General features: G+C 33.0%; 6 protein-coding genes across 6 annotated transcripts; 2 read left to right on the top strand and 4 right to left on the bottom strand.

Annotated features, from left to right (window-relative positions):
- Positions 1–945: 945 nt before the first annotated feature.
- Positions 946–4,095, bottom strand: CLUP02_15536 (uncharacterized protein; the record flags this gene model as incomplete). The annotated part of the gene is made up of 13 exons (XM_049294460.1): positions 946–1,007; positions 1,070–1,148; positions 1,205–1,277; positions 1,345–1,691; positions 1,751–1,825; positions 1,899–1,967; positions 2,040–2,203; positions 2,257–2,756; positions 2,897–3,141; positions 3,200–3,322; positions 3,391–3,485; positions 3,622–3,738; positions 3,807–4,095. 13 exons carry the CDS (start codon positions 4,093–4,095, stop codon positions 946–948), a joined length of 2,238 nt encoding a protein of 745 aa, XP_049151606.1.
- A 119-nt stretch (positions 4,096–4,214) lies between these two features.
- Positions 4,215–8,081, top strand: CLUP02_15535 (uncharacterized protein; the record flags this gene model as incomplete). The annotated part of the gene is made up of 7 exons (XM_049294459.1): positions 4,215–4,359; positions 4,456–4,637; positions 4,672–4,790; positions 4,862–5,152; positions 5,289–5,477; positions 5,570–6,195; positions 6,247–8,081. The coding sequence occupies 7 exons, from the start codon at positions 4,215–4,217 to the stop codon at positions 8,079–8,081; spliced, it is 3,387 nt and encodes a 1,128-aa protein (XP_049151605.1).
- A 5,196-nt stretch (positions 8,082–13,277) lies between these two features.
- On the bottom strand, positions 13,278–13,427 carry CLUP02_15534 (uncharacterized protein; the record flags this gene model as incomplete). The annotated part of the gene is made up of 1 exon (XM_049294458.1): positions 13,278–13,427. A coding segment is annotated over one exon (150 nt), but the record flags the coding sequence as incomplete, so codon positions are not given.
- Positions 13,428–13,827: 400 nt separating this feature from the next.
- Positions 13,828–13,977, bottom strand: CLUP02_15533 (uncharacterized protein; the record flags this gene model as incomplete). Its single annotated transcript, XM_049294457.1, has 1 exon — positions 13,828–13,977. A coding segment is annotated over one exon (150 nt), but the record flags the coding sequence as incomplete, so codon positions are not given.
- A 4,920-nt stretch (positions 13,978–18,897) lies between these two features.
- Positions 18,898–19,354, top strand: CLUP02_15532 (uncharacterized protein; the record flags this gene model as incomplete). The annotated part of the gene is made up of 2 exons (XM_049294456.1): positions 18,898–18,913; positions 18,975–19,354. 2 exons carry the CDS (start codon positions 18,898–18,900, stop codon positions 19,352–19,354), a joined length of 396 nt encoding a protein of 131 aa, XP_049151602.1.
- CLUP02_15531 (uncharacterized protein) lies at positions 19,175–19,381 on the bottom strand (the record flags this gene model as incomplete). Its single annotated transcript, XM_049294455.1, has 1 exon — positions 19,175–19,381. One exon carries the CDS (start codon positions 19,379–19,381, stop codon positions 19,175–19,177), a length of 207 nt encoding a protein of 68 aa, XP_049151601.1.
- Positions 19,382–24,404: the final 5,023 nt, after the last annotated feature.

Here is a 24,404-nt window from a genome sequence, read left to right as displayed (position 1 = left end):
AATAGGTTCAGGAGGAGGGAGAAGAGAAGACGAGACGGAGGAAGAGAAGGAGGAGAATGGCAATGGAGGGACGGCGCATGGGATGGGGAAAGTAGTAAAGCTTGGAGGGAAAGCTTGAAATTAGAAACCCCGGGCTATGTCATTCCCGTCACTCGTGCGCCGGCGGGAGAACTAATCAAGCAGGTTAATTGGGGTGCGAGGATCGAGAGTAGTTCGGCCGGAAGCAGGATCCAAGGCCAAGGAAAACGAACAGAAAATGGAACTCTCACTCGCGCACTTGGGAGAAAAGTGTGGGCGCAACGCCGGGACGGGGGGGGGAACGACACACACGACGATTGTTGGTGGTGAGACACGACAAGACTACGAATAGGTACTTTTGAATAGCGCAGAATTTGTATGCAGATCCAAGTACCTCTCACCCACCTCGGTATCGGCCCTGCGTACGTGCAAACAGGCACGCAGTCATACCTTATGGAGCACTGCAGCCACGGATAATTACTGTACAGTCGCACTCGATTTCAAGGCGGGGCAAATGTGACGATCCGCTGGGTCGAACGACTCGGGTCTTGGACGACAACAATCCATGCCTCGCAGCTTGTGCCTGTGATGATCCGGATGCAAGAATCCAGCCCCTGTCTGCCCGTCAGGGACACCATCGAATCCAGCCAAGCTCCCACCCTCCATCTGCCAGTCTTGGGGAGAAAACGATCCCGAGGCCCAAGAGGAGCATGTCTTGGGACCAGTAGACCAGCAAACCGAGCATGCAATGCCACGCGTCTTGCGCCTCCTCTTTCAGCCGTTGGGACCACAGCTCGGAAGGCTGGTAAGAGTGTAAGAGTCCGCAGCTGAACTCAATTTGAAAGGCTCCAGTGCTCAGCTTAGCAAGGGCTCGCGTGCCCCTGGATGTCCGGGTCATATCACAGCCATGAGACTCGAGCCAGACATTTAAACACCAATCTCGCCCTCTTCCCTGACAACATCTTTTGGAATTGGAAGCATCTGGTGGGCTGAAGGCTGCAGAAACAAAAACGTAAAAGAACGCCTGCCCCGCGCTCGGTGCGCCGGTCACAGGGAAGGTCCCGTCCGTTTGGGCGGTTTGAATTGGTCAATGGAACGCCGTCATTGGTTTCTTGCTTGAGAGGTGGGGCCTGCTACTCTATTTTTGTCCTGACGTCATCTCCAGCACGTCAGTCCCGGTACGTACATCTCTGATAAGATTGATCCGGCGGATCTTATCGATAAGTCCCAGCTGCCCATCCCGTCGAAAGCCGCATCTTCTGCCCTGCTGTCAACTGCGACATGCATATGTTGCAGCTCCTTTAAAATGTCGAGTCCTGGTCGCACGACAGCCCGGTACGATGCATAGGGCCGAAATAGAGCATGGCACATGTGCCGAACTCCGGCTTGTCCTTGTCATGGCGCCATTGCGAGCCGCCTGTCGCAAGTTTGCATTGGTCTGGACTGGTACCGAGCGGAAGGGTGGAAACCTGGATTTTGGCGTTTCTGCATCTTTGGCGGACGACAGCCGTGACGTCACAATATCGGCAGATCGTACTGCCATTGTTCCTCGGGAATACCCGCCCATTGATCGTATACCAGGGAGACGGAGGTCCAGAGTCAATTGGACTTTTCTGAGGATCTGATGTTGTAAATTTTGAGTTTGGGGTTGGGTTTAATGTGGCCTTAAATTTCTAGGTGAAGTGCTACGCATCATGGCTTCAAGTGAGCCCATGAGACTCTCTTTACCTACTGAGACCACTCTATGAAGCATATTCGAATCATGAGAGTGCACTTTTCTCAACGGATAGTGTGTCTGGACCAATAACTGAACCGTTGAATCTTTGAATTGCCGAGCCTCATGCCCTTACTGCCACCACGAAACGACCGCACTTCGTCACAAGCATCGTCTCTTTGATATAGTTGTTAATTCTCAGGAGATCCGTCACAGACACGCTTGCACAGAGTTTCTGGGCGCGGCATCAGATCTGCTAGATCCGATCGTGTTTATCATCAGCATTCCTTGATCTACATTAGAACACATCTAGGTCCTGTCTTCCCACGTGTATCTGCCCATGCGCCCGCGCTACCGTTAACCGTCTTGTCTTGAATAAGCACAGCTTCAACGTCTGAATTGCGCCCTCCATGTCTCGTTTCAATGACCAAGGTAAGACAACCATGACAAGACAACCGTCCATCATTCCAGCTTCCCAACCCATCAGTGAAACACCAACGCCCGGATATCGATACTCTGCCGACACTCCATCTCATCCATCTCCGGGTCCCGAAAAGCACAATGCGCAGCCCTCCGAACGACCGACGTATCCGAATCAAAACACTTGATGAACAACGCCTCATCCGGCTTCTGCCCATCCAAAAAGTACCACCGGTGCGCCGGATTCGGCTTGATCGTCCACGTCTCGGCCCGGTGACGGGGATAAATAATCGCGCCCGGGACAAGGTCCTCCTCCGCGACCGTAGTCCCGTCCGCGACGGCCAGCGGGTCCCGCCGCACCGTCGCAATAGGCCGCCAGATGTTGATGATCTGGAACCGGCGCTTCTCCTTGTCGAGGAGTCTGTCGGCTTCGTCCGCGCCGAGGTGGTGCCTCGCCATCATGACGGCGCCGTCGTAGGACTGGTCCACGTGCGCCTTGTGCAGGGGGCCGCGGTGCTCCGTGTTGCGTTCGCCTAGGCTGTGCCAGTTTGCCGGCCCGCGGCGGATCTGGTGGTTGAAGATGACGACCCGGCTTGCTCCCGTGCTGTTGGTGTTGACCCCTGGTGAGCATGGGCCCTCAATTGTGAATGTTGGCCCCCACTGGTGTATATAATAAACCTTACACCGCCCAAAAGCTGCCCACTTTGCGGCCGGCTTGGATAAATGAAAGCGTGCAAGACTTACATTTCCTTGTACAGCTTCTCCATCTCGGGATAGTAGACGCCCTTGACCCGTTCCTCGTCTGTAAAGTCCGTCTCAACGCTAGTGTGGCGGACGTACTGGAAGCCGTGGGTGTCGAGGGTGTACTTATCCTCTTCGCCTCTGATGTCGGTGACGGTGACGGTGCGAGGTGTCATTTTCCTCTCATTTGTGACTTTCTGACTGGAATTGAACAAAAGGCATGAGTATTTCGAGCTATTGACACGGTACTCGAGAAATGTGAAGTCTTGTAGACAAGGACATTAAAAAGCGGCCTTACCCCCCTACAACGATTGGGGTGGGAGGGGTTCCATCTCCAGGGTCGTCATAGTAGTTTATGATCGTGACGACTGCACGTCTCTCTGGTCTTTCGGCTTCTGTGGACTTGATCTGTGCCGTGTCCGGCAGAGGCTGGTGATTTGTTGTTCCCACGGCCATGATTGTATCTCCGATGCAATGATATCGTACCACAAGAGAACTGTCTCAATTGATGAGATGGGTTCTGAGACTCGGTTCGTCCCGCTGTGTATTGTCTGTAATGTACTTGAATATGTGCAGATATGTACCAAGATGACTTAGACGGAAGAGTGTGAGCAACTAGCAATGAGAAGACCAAGGCATTGAAGGCAAGATACAGTATCAGAGCAAACCAAAATAAACGCAAGGGAGCATCTCAAGATGAGAAACACAGTGGTCCCTCATCTACGAACTGGAGATTTGCGAGCGGAGTCCCTGGCAGCCGGCGGCACGGCAGAGGGAAGAGGGCCGACTGGACGGAGCTCCGCCTTCTCCTTTTTCCGCGACCCCGCGATGGACCGTGCCCCATGCTACCATGCACTGTCCCGATTGCACGTGATTGGGGTTGAACGGAATGAGGGGTAATCATCATCCGCACTGTACCGACGTATCAGGAACGAGCAGCCGGTCAAGTGGATCCGACAACCCCACTGTGACAGCTTGGGCTTAGCGCGTTGGATCTCCAATGGGCGGTCCAGGTCCCAGGTGGTGGGGTTTCCAGGGAGAGGTCCCCGCCATGGCCCATGAGAAGCTCTGGTGCTGCTATTGCTGTCCGGGTTGCTGCGTATGCGTGGCTTCCCGGGGGGCCATTTGCTTGACCGCCCCTCGATTCCCGTCCTGTCCCTTTTTTTGGGTTTCGCTTCTCGTCTGAACAGCTCCTGGAACATCTGCTCTTTACCTGTCTACATCTCCTCCCTTTCTTCTACACTTCTACTCTCCTATTCTTCTTTCTCTCTCATCAAATACATCTTTCAAACACATCAACAAACCCCCTACATCAGACACAATGGCCGCTCAGATCCCTCCCGGAGGAACCTACCTCGACACCTTCAAGAAGTCCTTTGTCGATGTCAAGCCTGACGCCGACAAGGAGAATGCCATCCCTACCTCCGACTTCCTCGATGCCTCCGAGTCTCTGACCACCATCTTCGGTATGTTCCCCCAGCACGGCTGCTCTCTCTCAGTACCAAAGGAGACACCGAGCCTCTGATGGTTTCCATGTCCCTAACGAATATCCCCTCTTCTAGATGCCCTTGGAGGCGTTGCTTTCGGTCCCGTCAAGAGCGACATGGGCGGCAACATCAAGGTACGACCTGACTCCTCTCGATACCCCCGATACCCCCGATACCCTTTAGCAGATGTTCCGAATCATCCCTTGTCACGAAGCTCGGATGCTACCATATTGCTCCTACAACTACATCCAAAAGACGTTGACGAACAATGCCTGACTTATCCATGTACAGAAAATCCGTGAGCGCCAGCTGGCTGCTCCCGGCGAGTCCGCCACCCTTCAGGAGCTCGTCAAGGCCGAGCTGGCCACCAAGAAGCACGTTGCCACCGAGGGTCTCCTCTGGCTGGTTCGGTAAGTCTGCCTCTGAGCTCCCCGTATCACCGACAACGCAGCGGCCGAAGCTAACAATACCATTCTGCCAGTGGTCTCGAGTTCACCTGCATCGCCCTGAGCCAGAACGTCGCCAAGGAGTCCGAGGAGCTCTCCGAGTCCTTCCGTAATGCCTACGCCACCACCCTCAAGCCCCACCACAGCTTCCTCGTCAAGCCCATCTTCAGCGCCGCCATGAGCGCCTGCCCCTACCGTAAGGACTTCTACGCCAAGCTCGGCTCCGATCAGGACAAGGTCGCCGCTGAGCTTCGCGTCTACCTCGCCTCCCTCGAGAAGGTTGTCGGCATCCTCAAGGGCTTCCTCGCCAGCAAGGACGCCAAGTGGTAAGCGCAAACAATGCTCTTGTGCGCGCTGACCGAGAAGAATCAAAGGCCCCCCAAGAAAGCGGGGACCAAAAAGAAAGAGAAATAAACAACGAACAATGACGATATGATGGAAAGAACAACATGTCCGTGTCAGTGTCCGCTGCGATGCTAGTACATCGTCAGCCACGAGCCAGTTTACGCAGCCTAGAAATGAATCACAACCTCGAAGCTTGAACCAAATATTTTTCTTTGAGCTTTATGCAATCGAACAATGGCGAGCTTACACAATCACCTTTGACACTTTTGAACTCTCCTGGAGCCATAGTACACAATGTCGAGAGTCGTGAAACATCCTTCGTATTTAACAGGGCTTGTCAGCACACTCATGGACATTTACTTCGCACAACAGACACATACCAGATAACATCCACACAGCGACAACACTCAGACCCCATTCATCACCCCATCCGATTTTCTTCAACAAAAGCAAGCTTTGATTCTTCAAATATACTGCAATATGTCTTCTCCTGACCAAGTCACCGAGCAAAGCAAGTTCCAAATTCAGTTGCCGGCAGAATTGTACCTTGAGATAGCTCAATGGCTCGGCCAGTTTCAGGCCGAGACAAAGAGGCGAGAGTACGTGATAGAAACATACGTATCACCCGCCGACGACGACGTTGAGAATGACATTATTAGGGACTTGAGGGATGTAGAATTTTCACGCACCATCATATCAGCCGCCAAGGAAATGCATCCCACAATGGCCATGCTCAACGCGGGCATGGTCAATAAGTACTACCACAAAGCGATCAACGACATTGCTCTCCGGTGGGACGCCCAGAGCGAAGACCCCAGGGCCGTCTACCACGCCGCAGTGCACAACAACGTTGATCTCCTCCGCCAGGCCCTTGAGAAGCCCGGAGCTAAACCGGACTACGTCCCACACAGCCTAAAGCCGTCTATATGGACACCACTCATGGTGGCTGCGTCTAAAGGCTATGCTCAAGTCGTGGACCTGCTTCTGCACAAGGGGGCTAATCCAGCACTAAGCTTCGCCGCCCGTCATCGTTAATGGTGGGAACCGCGCATATTTGCTGCAAGCCCAGAGTCAGGTATTGGCTTGTATGAGTTTGACAGAGACCTTTATGGGCAGCCCTCGCCCCTCCATGCCGCTATGCTGGCTCCCGAGAACGCGTTGACCGTATCCAAAACTATTCTTAGGTCTCTCCCACCACGCTTCTTGACCAAGATTTCCGATCCGCATGGACTCTTCCTTGCTATTGCTGTTGCTCGAGACCATGTCGATTTGGTGGACATGTTAATCAATCGAGGCGCAGATTTTGACCATGGAGGCATAACTAGCTTCCATATGAATACTCCGGTACTTCATCACGCCGTCTCCGGCGATATGGTTCGCAAACTGACCCTAGCAGGTGCGCCGCTACATACACCTGTCGAGTTCGGCCTCAATGCTCTCCATGCTGTCTGTCTCCGTCAGACAGATTGCTCTTCTGCAATAAGAGAGCTCGTCCGACAGGGCGTTAAGTTGGAAGAGACCACGACTAGCATAGACCTACGACCACCTCCGATCCCTCAACAGGGACCTCTCCGGAAGATCCCTCAGACAGCTCTCAATCTCGCATGTAGGCAGCTCAACGTCGCTCACATCCGAACGCTGCTCGAATTAGGCGCTCACCCACTCGGGGCATGTCTTGAGGAGAGCCCTAGGAAGAAGATGAAGGGCAGTAAGTCCGTGAAGGATAGCGAGCTCTATAAGGTGACGCCCCTTCACGATTTGTTTCTACCTGACTACTTTCTCCTGGAAGCACACTATAAGAGCAATGAGGAAACAGCATGCGCCATCAAAGCGGCTTTCAATTTGTTAATAAGCCACCCTCTGGCTGTCGAAGCAGTATCGTCTTACGGAAACTTTACCCTTGGGTTCCCAAGCAGCGATCTCATGCACAGGATTTCAAGATCATTCTGGATGAGTGACTACAGTGATTACACCGGCGACTTTGGTAGGTACACCCCTCTGCAAATCTTTTTCGTTCATCCTTTCTCGGACGATCCCGAGATTCCACAGGCCATGTTCGACTTGGTAGAAGATGGTAAGGATCAGATCAACGCCATCATAAAGCCGCTCTACATCACGCCGCTCCTGGCTCTCCTAGGCCACCGCTTCGACCATTCTCTCGGCGACGCAAACTTTTACCGGCCAAAATTGCTCAAGTGGCTTCTGGAACACGGCGCCGACCCGAACTTGTGCGACAAGGAAGGCTTCTCGCCCCTCCACTATGCAGTGTTCTGGCTCGATGCTCCGGCCGTCAAGCTTCTCCTTTTACACGGCGCTCAGGTCAAGCGCGAGGACGAACTCCAGGTCATGGACGTACTGTTCGGTGGTGTATTTACCAGAGCGCATCAAGAACAAGCAAAAAGATATCGTCACTCCCGGGAAACCGAATGGGCGCGTATGGTGGAGCAAGTCGGCACAGAGTGGTCGATGCACGGCATCGGCAGTAACATTGAGCGCTGGCAGCCCGGCACGCCGCTGCCCGCATGTACGCTCTTCAACTTCGAGGGTAGATTTATGTTCGAACTGGATGAAGAAGCTCCCGTGCCTTCAGAGCTCGTGACGCGGTGGGGAGGGTTACGTGAGGCTCTGAGGGGGGATGCTGACGAACGTAGGAAGCGGATCTTTGCGGCGCTGCTGCGAACGCCAAACGTGCTGCCCTTTTTGAAGCCCAGGGGGGGAATGGAACGTGATGGTGAGGTGAACCTTGGCGAGGACGGGTCCGGTCCTGACACGATTCGGTACAGTGTTTTGGACTGGGCGAGGGCGACGGCCCAGAAAGGTTGGTTTCTTCGTAAGATTAAGCGACTTGGAGGGGAGACTGGAGATATCCGGCCCAAGGCGAGGCTGGAGACATACGCCCGTTGTCCGTAGAAGTTTTTCTGTTCTCAGGAACGGAAGGTTGTAGGTAGACGAGATCTAAGAAGTCAAAACATTTCTCCAAATCTCTCACGTCAGAAGTGTGAAGTGATGCAACGTGTATAGTCTAGTGAGTGCAGGTAGTTAGTCATAGAAACATCCATCAGTCCAGACCCGCAGTCTGATATCCTCCTCTTCTTCGTCTAAGTTAGGTTTTCGTGTTGCATCAAGATGCCCAACACGAGATACAGGAGCAATCTTGGAGGAGCTTGAGATAATTTTGACCACTTGTCGATGGGATCTTGAGCTATCATGTGGAGAATACTCTGTGTTATCTTTCGCAAAGATATTAGATATTGTAAACACGATGACTACTGGACTATATTAGGAGCCAGATCCACAGTGTTAGCCCCCAATATGGTTTCTGTGTGGAAAATCCATAGTATTGCGTCCATGATCGAAGACGAGTAGAAGATGGCCGTGGCGGCTGCTAAGTGTTTTCTGAAGTCGGCAAGGACGAGCACAACATGGAGGATGCCACGTTGTTGAAAAGCACGTTGCTTATTGCGGCGGGGAGGTGTTCACTCAATTTGTCGTGAGGGAACCTAGTATATGGATTGAACATATTCTCCCACTGAAAATCAGGATAATTAAACTTGAAGATCTTGTATGACCCAATAATTTCTGATAGATGTTCCAAACATTGAGGGAGTATGAACAAGTGCTCACATACTTGACTGCTTTGGATATTCTCGCATCAGCAACACGGGAGAGAGAACTCGAGCGAACAAGCAATGAAAAAGATCAAATTCCTCATCGTCACGAATCTAAGTTCTGGACGACATTCGACCAAACTCTCAAGGGGAACAAGAAAGGTCACAGCCAGCTTGGTGATGAGGAAACATGACCGGCGACCGATCTATGTAGCTCTGCGGGATGGATGTTGAAGCTTTGATCTCATCAGCGAAGCCGGCGGGAATACATGTGTCCATCACTTTTGACGTCGCTTACGCTTTCCCACCAGACCTGACAGGGGTCAGGGTTCCGATGAGATGTCAGAGAATCTAGACCGCCCATCGAGGAGGTCATCTGAGAAAGTGTCGATCTGCGACGGGGTCCCCCCTCTCAGGGCTGACTCGGGCTCTCGCGAAATTCATAGAGGGGCTCCCGCTGGGTTCTTTTGAGAAAGGAAGTAATCCTCTTCATTTCGTGATGGTCTTTTGATAGCTTTGTCCGGACGTTCGATGAGATCTGTTCATCTCACTATTTAACTCCATCGTTTTATATTACTAGAGGATTGCCGCAGTATATATAGACGCTACCTTACCCTCGAATTCCGTACTATTTAACTTTAACCCTTTTTATAAGTTCCCTATCCTTTTTTCTATTCTACCCTCTCCTTTATTAAAAAATTATTAAAATCGTAGTTTTAATAACTTATTAATAAGCTAATATTACTATTTAAAAATAAATAACCTACTCTTATATATAAGTACTAAGAATCTTAATATTATAAAAATAATAATAGTCTATCGAGATAGTGGGAATATCTATTAATATTGTATATTAATACTGTGTAATCGATATCGAGAATCGCCTGAGCAGCTAGTAAAGGTAGAAATAAAAAATAAATAAAAATAATAATAAATATACTAGAGTATTTAAAAGAGCTTTTTAATAAACTTTTAATACTATTTAAAATAATTATCCTTAAACTATAAACAAAAGCCGAGGTATTATATTAATACGGCCCTATTTATCTTATTAATACTAATAATAATCTTTTTAATATAAAATATATTATTAATACTTTATAACCGCGTTATTATATTTTATAAATTATACTTTATATAGTAGTTTTTTTCTAACTTTATAGGTATAAAAAATCAACCTTAATAGGATTACGCTTTTAAAGAAAATTATATAATATAGTATATTTTTTAATTATATAATATGCGTAATATGCCCTAAGTACGCGCTTAATATAATATAATAATTTTAATATAAAAACTACTATATAATTTAGGATAAGTAAGCTGCCCTACTACTTTCTAATAATAGGCTAAGTAATATACTTACGTAGCGGCGCTAGTTAAAAAGGTTAATAATAAAGGTTAGCTATAATAATTAACTATAATAGTCGGCCGTAATAGTTAGAAATAGCCTTCCTTAACTATAGAGGTTTTAAACTTTAATAATAATATAGAGGTTTTTAAAAAAAAGGGCTAAATAGGCTAATATCTACTACTTTTTTACTATACTAAAGCTTATAAAAATTCTTTTTATTCTTATTACTTCTAATATTACCTAAAGCTACTCTCTATTTAAATTAAATAAATTTACTAAATAAATTTACTAAATAAACCTATTAATATATAAACTACTACTCTAAAAATACTTATTAATAAGTCTACTACTCTCGGGCTAGGCGCCCTCTTTAACTAGCTTAATATTATAACTATTATAACTAACGTAAGTATACTTAAGGATTAGTAAAGTACTTTTTAATAATATAGAATTTAGCTAAGTAATAATATAAATACCGTAAATAGCTAGGCTAATATAGATATTAAGATTTAGTATATTAATATTAATTTAAAAATTATATTTTATAAAGCTAGAAATCCCTTTAATATAAGTTATATTATAAACGTAAAAGAATATATAAGGGGCTCTTTAACTTTTAATAAAAAGGAGTATATAATATAAGATTTAGCTATTTACGTAAGTTAGTATTAAGAGGTCTTATATATGTTAAAGTAGTATTACGGCTAGCTAGTTATAGTAAGTATATTAATAAAAGTTAAGGCTACGAGTACTAAGTAAAAAATATCGTAGTTATAAATAGCTTCCCTAAAGCTATATTTATAAGTTATAAAATAAGTAAAGCTTTAATAATTAATCGTAATTTTATTAAAAAGGGTTTTTAATAAAAATAGTTAAAAATAATCGTAAGATCTAATATTAAGTTAATTACTAAAGAAGCTATAAAAAGTCTATTTTTAAGCTTAGCTTAAGTTTATATTATATATAAATCCGTTTATAAATATACTTTTTATTAATAATTATTCTTATTCGTTAAGTAATTACTTAGTAAATATTAATAAGCGCTTATTTAAAGTAATTATAGTAATTACCTTATTATATAATTATTACTTTTTATTTATATATAACTTATTTATAGTTCTTTTGTTTTATAAAATTACTTTATATTCCTATATTCTTATATTTATTTGTTTTTTATTTCTACTTTTATTAGCTACTCGGGCGATTCTCGATATTAGTTATACAGTATTAATATATAGTATTAGTAAATATTTATACTATCTCGTTAGACTATTTTTTTAAATTTTCTACTTTTTTAAACTTTCCCTCTTATAAAGTTTATAATTACGGATTAATAGCGATATTAGGCGCCTAATACTACTACTTTATAAGCTACTTACTTAGCTAAGTTTACTACCCTCTAAGTAATAGTAGCTTATAATAGTATAGTATTAGAAATGCCCTCGTTACCGTCGTTAAGCATAATATTAACCTTCTTATTACTAATATCTATTACGCTTTTAACTTCGACTCGTATATATATATATATTTATTATCTCGTTTTTTTTATTAAAATTAAAAAACGCTACTTCCCTTATTATTTATCGTTATTACGCTATTACTATTGCTATTGAATTATTTACCTTAAATATATACTATTAAAATACTAAAATACTAACTTATCGATCTATAGGGATACTTTAAGGGCTAGAAGTTCGATCTTATAAGTATTATACTAGAGGACCCCGAACTATAGTAAGGTCGTTCTAAAGAATATAAATTAAATACTATTAACTTAAAGATCCGAAATACGTATATTAATATAAGTATTACCCTTATTAGTGCCTAACTAATATAATATAATAGCCTCGAAATACCTAACTAACTCCTAAGTATTATTAATACTTTAAAATTACTATATAAGAGTAAATTAAAAAGGATTAAAAGGAAAAATCTAGTGCTATTAGAAAAAGTAAAAAGTAAAAGGTAGTTTTTAGCTATTTAGAGGGCAATTAATATATTATAGCGGCGAGGTTGTTAGTATTTAATAACGGCTACGGCCGGCTATAGTTAGTTATAAAGTTTTATTAAAATATATAATAAAGATACTTAATATTAACTTTAATAGACTAGCTTACCTATACAGGCGAAAATAGCCCCTAATAAGGCGGACCGGACCTTAAAAAGCTATATTCTTATATATATAATATATTATAACTATTATAAGCTTATAGGGCGGGCCCTAGTCTTAGTTATATATATTAAGTTATAATATTAAGTTTTTTTTTAAAATTTTTATTTTTATAAACCTATAAATAAGTCGTTATAACCTAGGTTAGGGCTCGTTAAGTAATTCTTTTAAAATACTAAAATATTTACTAAATTTTTAATATATTATTAATTAAAACTTATTTTTAAAATTAAAGAGCGAGGATTTAAAATCGTAATACTTTACTTATTTTATTATTTATTAGGGTAAAAGTATAAAATATTAAAAAAATAAATTAAATATTATGAATATATATATTATAGTCGTTCTTATAATATAACTACTAATATTATATATAATTATAAGTTTTTCTTTTTTTTATTAGTATTTTTTTATATTAATTATATTTATAATAAATCGTTTTTTATTCAAAATTAATAAACTAAAACGTAAAAAGGAAATAGAAGAGCTTTTTTTTTAAAAACAGATAAAAACTTTATGTTATATATAAGCTAAAATAAATTAATTTTTATTAAAATTAAATCGTTTTTTAAAAAAAAAGATAGTATTTAAGAAGGGGAAAGCGATTCTTAATCTTTTTAATATTATTAATAAGGATAAGTTAGCTACTACGCAAGAAGTATAATTTAGTAATACTTTTAGAATAAGTAACTAAGATATTATAATAACTAAGAGTTCTAATTTTAATTTTAATTTTGGTATTTTAAAAAAGATCCCCGAGAGTTCTAGAAGTTTATAATAAGTTTGTATATATTTCTTTTATATTCATAACCCTTTTATTTAATATAAAATTCTTATATTTTATTCTTAACTTTATAATTAATAATTCGTTCGACTTTATATTTTAATTAGTTTAGTTTAATAATAATATAATCTTTTATATATAATCCTTTTAATATAAGTTCGAATAGTAAAATATAAAAAATAGGATAATATTATATCGTATTTAGTAGTCTTAGTTTATAATTAATTAATAAGACTTTTTTAATAATTTTAAAAAGTCTAAGTTTTTTATAATTTAATTTATTATTTAAATATTTTATTTTAATATTATAATAAAGAAAATAAGCGCTATCCCCTTTTTTTTAAAAATAGTTCTCTAATTCTTAATCTATCTACGTTTTTCTTTATATATTATTATATAAACTCGAGGTTTATTAATATTGATTTATAAATTTTCTTAAGTTTATTTACGTTTATTATAGTTTTTATAGTTTATAGTCTTTGTTATACTTCTTTATATATTATTAATTAAAATCCGTAATTAAAATAAAATAAAAAGTCTTTTATATTTTCGCTAATTATATTATTATATACGAATTAGGCTATTAGTAAAAGTACTACTTAATTATCCTAGTTATAGTTTATATAATAATAAAAGTATATTTTAAGGATCTAGTTAATTCTTTTTATTTATTTATTAGTTTATAAATAAAATAATATTAATAGTTTATAATTTATACTAAGTTACGAAATTAAAGATTTTTAAAACTTTAAAATAAATAGCTTATCTCTATTAAAAATAATCTTTTTTAGTAAACCGTAGTTTAAGAATATAACCTTAATAAATATATATACTAAGTTTTTTATAATACTAAATTTTTTATAAAGAATAAAATAGGTAAACTTAGTAAGTTAGTTAATTATAACTAAGATATTATTATACTATATTTTAATAAATAGTTTTCTAAACTTTAGTAATTTAATAATAAAGTCTTATATAATTAATTACTATATTTTTATTAGTAATTATAATAGTTATAGCTTATTATAAAGTTTATATAGGCTATTTTTATTTTTTTTATGAATCGTATAATCCTTAATTATTTTTATAATTTTAATACGTATAATAAATTTATTATAATATTAGTAAATCCGTTTTTATGTTTTAATAATTCTTTAATAACCGTATATTAATATATTATAAATTTTTATAATAAGTTTAGGGGTTATTTTTCTAATTAAGTTAATACTAATCTTTTTAATTATTATAAAGAGCTTCGTAGTTAATATAAAGCTATTATTCTTTTCCTATTTAAAAATAACTTATATTTTTTTAGGGACTATAACTTCGTAATTAGGTCTTTTATTAAGAGCGTTTATTTTATTATTTTCTAAACCCTTTTAATAAATAATTAAAAATTAAATTTAAATAAGAATTCGCTCTATTTAACTTATCGTTTATTTAAGTTCTTATTTATTATAAAATTTATAAAGCTTTTATAATTTATATAAACTATAACTTCGTACTTAGTTTTTAATAACTATAGCCTCTATTTTTAAAATATTTTAATAATAACTATTAGTTCTTTATTATAAATTTATTAATTTTATTTTATTTTATAAAATACTTTAGAATAAAAGTAACATAAATAAAGCTTTTATTATTTATTTTATTATCCTAAAACTACTCTTATAACGAAATTTAAAACGTTAGTCTCGATTTTAAAAGGTTTTTAAAAGTTTAAAATTATAATAATTAGTTTAAAAATAATTATATTCTTAATTTTAATAAATACTTTTTTATACTTAAGGTCCTAAATAAATAAAATATCCTTTTATATTAAGTTATTAAGAAGTTTAATGATATTAATATAGTTTTTAAAAAAATATTTATAAAAGTTAATAAATTTTAAAAATCTTTATATATCCTTAACGTTTTATAATATAAGCTAGTCCTTAACTATTTTTATTTTTAATACTTATATATAAATTTATTTTAGTATAATAATATATTTAAAAAAGTCTATTTTTTATATATAGAACTCGTATTTAGAGGGTTTAGTATATAGTTAAACTTTTCAGAGTTTTTAAAAATATTATATAAATATACTTTTTATATATTTTAAAATTAGGGGAGAAGATAAGAACGTTATTAATATAAATAATAATAAAAATATTAACGTACTCTTAGAGTACGTAGTTAATTATTATTTAAAAAGTTATTAAAATATTAATAAGTTTAAAAGGTATAACGAGGTATTTAAAGAGTTTTTTATGAGTTTAAAATATTATTTTTTATTTATTTCTTTTTTTAATCCGAATCTAATTAAATACTTTTTTAAGATTTATAATAATAAACTAATTAGTTTTATAAAATAAATCTCTAAGCTCGGTAATAAGTAATAAAGAATAGTAATTTTTTTTTATAATTTCGTTAAGTTTTTTATAGTTAATAACTAGTTTTTATGCTTTTATTCCTTTTTTTAATATAAAAATAAGGGTAATTTTATAAAAGAATTTAATAGTTAAATAAGTTTTTTTTTAAGTTTCTTATTAATATATTTATTAGAATATTCCTATTTTCTTTAATTTATTAAATATATTAAAAAGAACTTAAGTTACGTTTTTCTTTTCAGTTCGATTTTTATATTCTAATTATTATATTTTAATAATCCTATTCTTTTAAGTTTTATAAATAGTTTTATATATATTTAGTACTTGTTAAATATAATTTAAAGTTATTACGATCCCTAATTATTAATATTAATTATAAACTTCTTAGAGCTTTTTATTATTTTAATAAAAACTATATATTATATTTATTTTTATTTTTTAGGAGTTTTTAAAAATCCGTTTAAACCTTTTCTTTTTTTAAGTTAATTAGTAACTAAATTTTCCTAGAGGACCTAGTTAGTAATCTAATTTATTTATAAGTTATACTTTTATAACTACAAGATTCTTAAAATAATATTAATATTTCTAATCTTTATAATATTATATTATAATTATTTGTATTAATTATTAATATATATTAAGAAGTATATAGTTTTTTAATTAATGTATTTATAATTATAATTAACTCGTTCTCTTTTTATTATTTATAATTAATATAAGTTATCTTTCTATATTTATAATAAATTAAGTTTATTTATTATTCTTAGTAAAATATAAGTTTTTTATATATTACTATTAATAATAGTATTTAATCCTTATTTATAAATATTAAGGTTAACTCGTAAATATACGTCGTTACGTTATCCGGTTATATATAAGAACCTTTTTTTTATTTTTACTTTTTATTATTCTTTTATAATTAGCTTTTTTAGTTTTTTATTTTACGCTTTTTTTATTAAGCGCCTTATTTATATAGTTCTTATTATTCTTTTTAAGCCTTAGCTTTTTTAATATAATAAATTTAATATTAGTTATATTTATAGTCTTCCTATTCTATATACTTGCTATGAAAGCATTTTATAAAAAAGCTAGGGTCTAGGTTAAATATTATTTTATTATTAAAGCTTAGTAACGTCTAGCTAAGTAGTTAGTTTTTTATATAAATATTTTTAATAGGTTTATTATTACGTTTTTCTAAATAGAAGCGACTATTTTATTTATATATAAGGTATTAAAAGTATTTATTATCTAAGCACTCTACTTAAAATAATTCCTTATAAAAGGGGTCTTTGGGGTTAAATAGAAAGTAATTTCTATTTATATAAGGGGTTATTATAACTTTTTTACGTTCTTTAGTTCTATAGAACTAAATAGTTTAGTTATTTTTAAATAGATAAATATATTTATATTATAGTTCGTTATTATCCTCTTTAAAACTAATATTATTAACGCTAAGTAAAACTTTATAATTAATTTCTATTTAAGTACGTTATTAAGTAACGTCGCGAGGTTTATTTAAATTATAAAATAACTGTATTTTATTAAAATAAAGAAAACTAGTTCTTATTTCGATATTTTCTTTTTTAAAATTAAAGTTAATTTTTCTTTTTTTTATAACTCTAAAATTAAAAATTAGTTTTTTAAATACTTTGATCTTATTTTTATACGAGAGGTTTTCGAACTACTTTTTAACTTTATAAATAAACTTTTTATTACTATTTATTTTTCGTATTATATAAATAGACCTAGTTAGGATTTTATTTAAATTAAGGCCTTTTTTAAATTTAATAAATTATTTTTAATTTATATAGTTTTATTATACTATATAAACGAGGCTATTTATAATTCTTTTAGTATTAAGTCCTCTTTTTTTACATTTAAAGAGTTACTTTTTTATATTAACTAGGAGTTTTTATTTAATTTATCCTTTAAAAAAGTAAAATATATTTTTTTTAACGGGGTTTATCTTAGCTTTTCTTTTTATATTTTTATAAATCTAAAAGAGCGTAGTAACATATTTAATACTTTTTTTTTTAAAGTATAAGGTTAGTAAGTAGATATTTCTTTTTATTACTATTACTAAGGTTTTAATAAATAGTATAGTATTATATCCGGATCGTCCCTTATTTTTAAGTCACTTTAAGTACTATCCTATTTATTCTTTATTATTTTAATAAGTAAAATAATTATTATTATTATAAGCTATTTATAAGAGTTATTTATAGAGGACGTTTTTATTTATAATATTAGCTCGCTTTTTTAAAATAAGTTAATATTAGATATACTTAGGTTATTAATAGCCTTTAGCTATATATCCTAGTTTATCGTAATTATAATACTTAAAATCCTTTTTTTAATAAAGTTATTCCCTTTTAATAACGCTAAGATTTATTAGTTTATTATAATACTTTATTATAATAGTCGTTAGTTTATATTTACGTTTATTATTAAGTTTAGCTCGGTTATTCTAAGTATTTTATTTTTTTATTTCAAATATTATTTATAAAGTTAATTATTAATTCTAATTATTATATTAATATAATTATAAAGCTTATTTAGTCGTTTTTATTAAAAGAGGTTATTCTTAACTTTCTTTTTTAAACTATAATAAAAAGCTATTATAAGCGTATTATTACCCTAATTAAACTTAGAAATAATCTACTTAAATTTAAATATATACTTACTAACTAACCCTTTTTATATAAAAGTTATAAGCTTTCGTTTAGTAATTTATTTTTTATTAAAGTTACTAAAGGTCTTTTTAAGTTTTTTCTTAAACTCGTTATAGTTATTAAAGATTTTTTTAATATTTTTATCTTAAATATTACGTTCGTTTTTAAAATAGTCTTTTATAAAAAGTTCGAACTAAATAAGGATATTTTTAAAAAAAAATAAAACTATATAATAAACCTTATTTATTTTAATAATAAAAAGAGTTTTATAATAATATAAATAGGCCTTAGTTTAAATAAAGAATTCTTAAAAAGTATTTAAAGACTTATTATAAAGTTTTAATTTAAAATACTTAGTTCTAAGTATTAAAAAGGGTCGGGGTATTATAAGCTAAATATAAAGTTACTTATTTTTATTTTTAAGTTTAAGTATTATATTATATAATTATTAAATAATAAGTATAACTATTTTAATAAGTTATACTATATTATTATTATTAATAATTAATATATTTATGTGGTGGTTTTTTTTTCGGCTTTATAGGCATAAAAGATCGACCTTAACGGGATCACGCTTTTAAGGGAAATTACACGATACAGTACACTTTTTAACTATATAATACGCGCAATGTATCCTAAGCACGCGCTCAACGCAATATAGTGATTTCAATACGAAAACCGCCATTCAATTCGGGATAGGCAAGCTGCCGCGGCGGCGCCGGCCGGAAAGGTCGACGGCAGAGGTTAGCCGTAATAGTTAGCCGCAATGGTCGGCCGCCATGGTCGGCCGCAATGGTCAGAGGCGGCATCCGTAGTAGGGAATTTACTCACCCTCAACCGCAGAGGTTCTAAACTTTAATGGCGACGTAGAGGTTTCCGGAGAAAGGGCCAAATGGGCCAATATCTACTGCTCTTCAGAGCTCGCAAAGATTCTTTCCATCCTCATCGCTTCCAACATCGCCCAAAGCTGCTCTCCATTCAAACCAAACAAATCCACCAAACAAACCCATCAATACACAGACCACCACTCTCCCAGCATACAGTCAGCAATCAGTGGGCCAAAGATGCCCGTCGACAAGTCTGCCCCTCTCGGGCTGGGCGCCCTCGGCCAGCTCGACGCTGTGGCCATCGTGGCTAACGTGGGCACGCCCAAGAAGTGGCGAAGTACCTTCCGGCGGTGCGGAATTCGGCTGGGCGATATTATAGGCGCCGTAGATAGCTAGGCCGGTACGGATACCAGGATCCGGCATATTGACGCCGGCCTGGCTATAATAGCTACGATAGACGGGCTAGAGGTATATAGGGTTAGGGTAATAAGCCGGCGCCTCAGACGGCTCCTACGGGACCCCCCGGGTAACGATAATACCTATATAAAAGAACAGATTATGCTGGACCTAGCTGCCCACGCAGGCTAGCACTAGGAGGTCCTGTGCGCGTTAGAGTGGGTAAAGCTCGCCCTGTAGGCGGGCGGCAGAAGGTTGGGAGTTTTAATTAGTAGTTAGGTATAGAGCGCAATATACCCAGTTTTCCCTAATACGTAATACACGGTACGGCCCCGGCGGATTGCTCCGTCGGGGGGATTAATATATTTATATTATTTAATTAGTTTTTTAAAAAAATAAACCTATTAAATAATAGTAATTAAAATATTATAACTAGTTAGTTATAATAAGTATATTAATAAAAATTAAGGCTACGAGTACTAAGTAAATAATATCGTAGTTATAAATAGCTTTTTTAAAACTATATTTATAAGTTATAAAATAAGTAAAACTTTAGTAATTAATTATAGTTTTATTAATAAGGGTTCTTAATAAAAATAGTTAAAAACGATTATAAGATTTAATACTAAGTTAATTATTAAAGAAATTATAAAAAGTCTATTTTTAAGCCTAGCTTAAGTCTATATTATATATAAGTCTATTTAAATAGTGGTTTTTTTCTAACTTTATAAGCGCAAAAGATCGACCTTAATAGGATTACGTTTTTAAAAGAAATTATATAATATAGTATACTTTTTAACTATATAATATGTATAATATACCCTAAGTACGCGCTTAATATAATATAATAATTTCGATACGAAAATCGCTATATAATTCGGGATAAGTAAGCTATTTTTTTTAATAACGGCGCTAATTAAAAAGGTTAATAATAAAGGTCGGCCGTAATAGTTAACTATAATAGTCGGCTATAATAATTAGAGGCGGCCCTTAACTATAGAGGTTCTAAACTTTAATAGCAACGTAGAGGTTTTTAAAAAAAAAGGGCTAAATAGGCTAATATCTATTATTTAGAGCTTATAAAGATTTTTTCTATCCTTATTACTTTTAATATTACTTAAAGCTTTATTTAAACTAAATAAATCTACTAAATAAATCTACTAAATAAACTTATTAATATATAAACTACTACTTTAACGAGAACCTATTTTAAAAATACTTATTAATAAGTTTACCCCTCTCGGGCTAAGCGCCCTCTTTAACTAGCTCGACGCTATAGCTATCGTAACTAATATAAATACGCCCGAGGATTAGTAAAGTACTTTTTAATAATATAAAATTTAGTTAAGTAATAATATAAACGCTATAAATAACCGGGCTAATACGGACGTTAAGATTTAGTATATTAATACTAATTTAAAAATTATATTTTACGGAGTTAAAAATCCCTTTAATATAAGCTATATTATAAATATAAGGGAATATATAAGGGGCCCCCTAATTTTGAATAAAAAAGAGTATATAATATAAAATCTAGCTACTTATGCGGGTTAGTACTAAGAGGTTCTATATATATTAAAATAAGTATAGCTCGCCCTTTAGATAGGTAGGGGAAGGTCGGGAGCTATTTTAATTAGTAGTTAAGTATAGAGCGCAATATACTTAGTTTTTTTTAATACGTAATATACGGTACGGCCCCGGTAAATTGCTCCGTCGGGGGGATAGGTTTATTTATAAATATATCCTTTATTAGTAATTACTCTTATTTATTAAGTAATCGCTTAGTAAATACTAATAAGCGCTTATTTAAAGTAATTATAATAATTACTTTATTACGTATTTATTACTTCTTATTTATATATAGCTTATTTATAGTTTTTTTATTTTATAAGAGTTACTTTATATTCCCGTACTCTTATATATTATTATAACTTAATATATATAACTAAGACTAGGGCCCGCCCCGTAGGCTTACGATAGCTATAGTATACTATATATATAAGAATATGAGAATATAAAGTAACTCTTACGGAATAAAAAAACTATAAATAAGTTATATATAAATAAAAAGTAATAATTATATAATAAGATAATTATTATAATTATTCTAAATAATCGCTTATTAGTATTTACTAAGCGATTACTTAATAAATAAAAATAATTATTAATAAACGATATATTTATAAGCGGACTTATATATAATATAAACTTAAGCCGGGCTTAAGGATAGACTCTTTATAGCTTTTTTAATAATTATCTTAATATCAAATTTTATAATTACTTTTAGCTATTTTTATTAAGAACTCTTTTTAATAAGATTATAATTAATTATTAAAGCCTTATTTTCTTTATAATTTATAAATATAGCTTTAGAAAAGCTATTTATAACTACGATATTATTTATTTAGTACTCATAGCCTCAATTTCTATTAATATACTTATTATAATTAACTAGCTATAATATTTTAATTACTCTTATTTAATAAGTTTATTTTTTGAAAAACTAACTAAATAGTATAAATATATTAATTATTATTAATAATAATATAGCGTAGCTTATTAAAATAGTTATACTTACTATTTAATAATTATATAATATAATACTTAAACTTAAAAATAAAAATAAATAACTTTATACTTAATTTATAATACTCTAACTATTTTTAATACTTAGAACTAAGTATTTTAAATTAAAACTTTATAATAAATCCTTAAATACTTTCTAAGGATTCTTTATTTAAACTAAGGCCTATTTATAATATTATAAGACTTTTTTTATTATTAAAATAAATAAGGTTTATTATATAACTTTATTTTTTTAAAAAAATACCCTTACTTAGTTTAAACCCTTTATAAAAAGCTATTTTAAAAACGAACGTAATATTTAAAATAAAAATATTAAAAAGATTTTTAATAACTATAATAAGTTTAAAAAAAGACTTAAGGAAACTTTTAATAACCTTAATAAAGAACGAATTACTAAATAAAGACTTATAACCCTTATATAAAAAAGGTTAATTAATAAATATATATTTAAATTTAAATAAATTATTTCTAAGCTTAATTAAAGTAATAAACTACTTATAATAACTTTTTATTATAGCTTAAAAAAAGAGTTAAGGATAACCTCTCTTATTAAGACCGACTTAATAAACTCTATAATTATATTAATATAATAATTAAAATTAATAATCGACTTTATAAACGACGCTTCGAATATAAAAAATAAAATACTTAAAATAACTAATCTAAGTTTAATAATAGATATAAGTATAAACTAACAACTACTATAACCGGGTACTATAGTAAATTAATAAACCTTAGTATTATTAAAAAAGAATAACCTTAATAAAAAAAGGTCCTTAAATACTATAACTACGATAAGCTAGGATATATAACTAAAAGTTATTAATAACCTAAGCGTATTTAATACTAACCTGTTTAAAAAAAGTGAGCTAATATTATAAATAAAAAAGTTCCCTATAAATAACTTTTATAAATAACTTATTATAATAATAGCTACTTTACTTATTAAAATAGTAAAAAATAAATAAGATAGTACCCTAAATAACTTAAGAGTAATAAACGATCTATTTTATTACTTATTAAAACTTTAATAATAATTATAAAAAAAAGAAATACCCGCCTATCGACCCCATACTTTTAAAAATAATAATATTAAATACCTTATTATACTCTTTTAAATTTATAAAAATAAAAATAAAAAGAATAAAACGGACCCCGTTTTAAAAAATATACTTAACTTTTTTAAAAAACGAATTAAGTAAAGACTCTTAATTAATATAAAAGCGTAGCTTTTTAAACTTAAAAAAAGAGGACTTAATATAAAACAAATTATAAGTAGCCTCGTATATATAGCGTAGCGAAATAGAATAAACTAAAAATAACTTATTAAGTTTTAAAAAGAACTCGATTTAAATAAAATACTAACTAAGTTTATTTATATAATATAATAAGTAGATATTAATAAAAGATTTATTTATAAAATTAAAGAATAGCTTAAGGACCTCGTACGTAAAAATAAAATCGAAGTACTTAAAAACCCGATTCTTAATTTTAAAATTATTAATAAAAAAAGAATTAACTTTAAAATTAAAAAAGAAAATATTAAAATAAGAACTAGTTCTTTTTATTTTAATAAAATAGAATTATTTTATAATTCGGACGAACCTCGCGACGTTACTTAATAACGTATTTAAATAAATATTAATTATAAAATACTATTTAATATTAATAATATTAATTTTAAAAAGGATAATAATAAATTATAATATAAATATATTTATCTATTTAAGGATAACTAAGTTATTTAGTTTTATAAAACTAAAGAACGTAAAAGAATTATAATAACCCCTTATATAAATAAAAATTACTCTTTATTTAACCTTAAGGACCCCTTTTATAAAGAATTGTTTTAAATAGAATACTTAGATAATAAATACTTTTAATATTTTATATCTAAATAAGATAGTCGTTTTTATTTATAAAAACGTAATAATAAAATTATTAAGGATATTTACGTAGAATATTAACTACCTAGCTAGACGTTACTAAGCTTTAATAATAGTAATAGAGCTATATTTAGTCTAGACCCTAACTTTTTTATAAAGTACTTTAATAATAAATGTATAAAATGAGAAAACTATAAATACGACTAATACTAAATTTATTATATTAGAAAAGCTAAGGCTTAGAGAGAGTATTAAAAAGAATATAAATAAATAACCTATTTAAAAAAATAAATAATAAAAGACTAAAAAAGCTAATTATAAAAAAACGACGAGAGATAAAAATAAAAAAGAAGTTCTTATATATAATTATATAACGTAACGATATATACTTATAAATTAACTTCGATATTTATAAATAAAAATTAGATATTATTATTAATAATAGTATATAAAAAACTTATATTTTATTAAGAATAGTAAATAAATTTAACTTATTATAAGTATATAAAAATAAACTATATTAATTATAAATAAAAAAAATAAGTTAATTATAACTATAAATATATTAATTAAAAGAC

The sequence above is a fragment of the Colletotrichum lupini genome, chromosome 8, assembly GCF_023278565.1.
Source record: "Colletotrichum lupini chromosome 8, complete sequence".
NCBI lineage: Eukaryota > Fungi > Ascomycota > Sordariomycetes > Glomerellales > Glomerellaceae > Colletotrichum > Colletotrichum lupini.
This window is presented reverse-complemented; position numbering and strand designations above follow the sequence as displayed.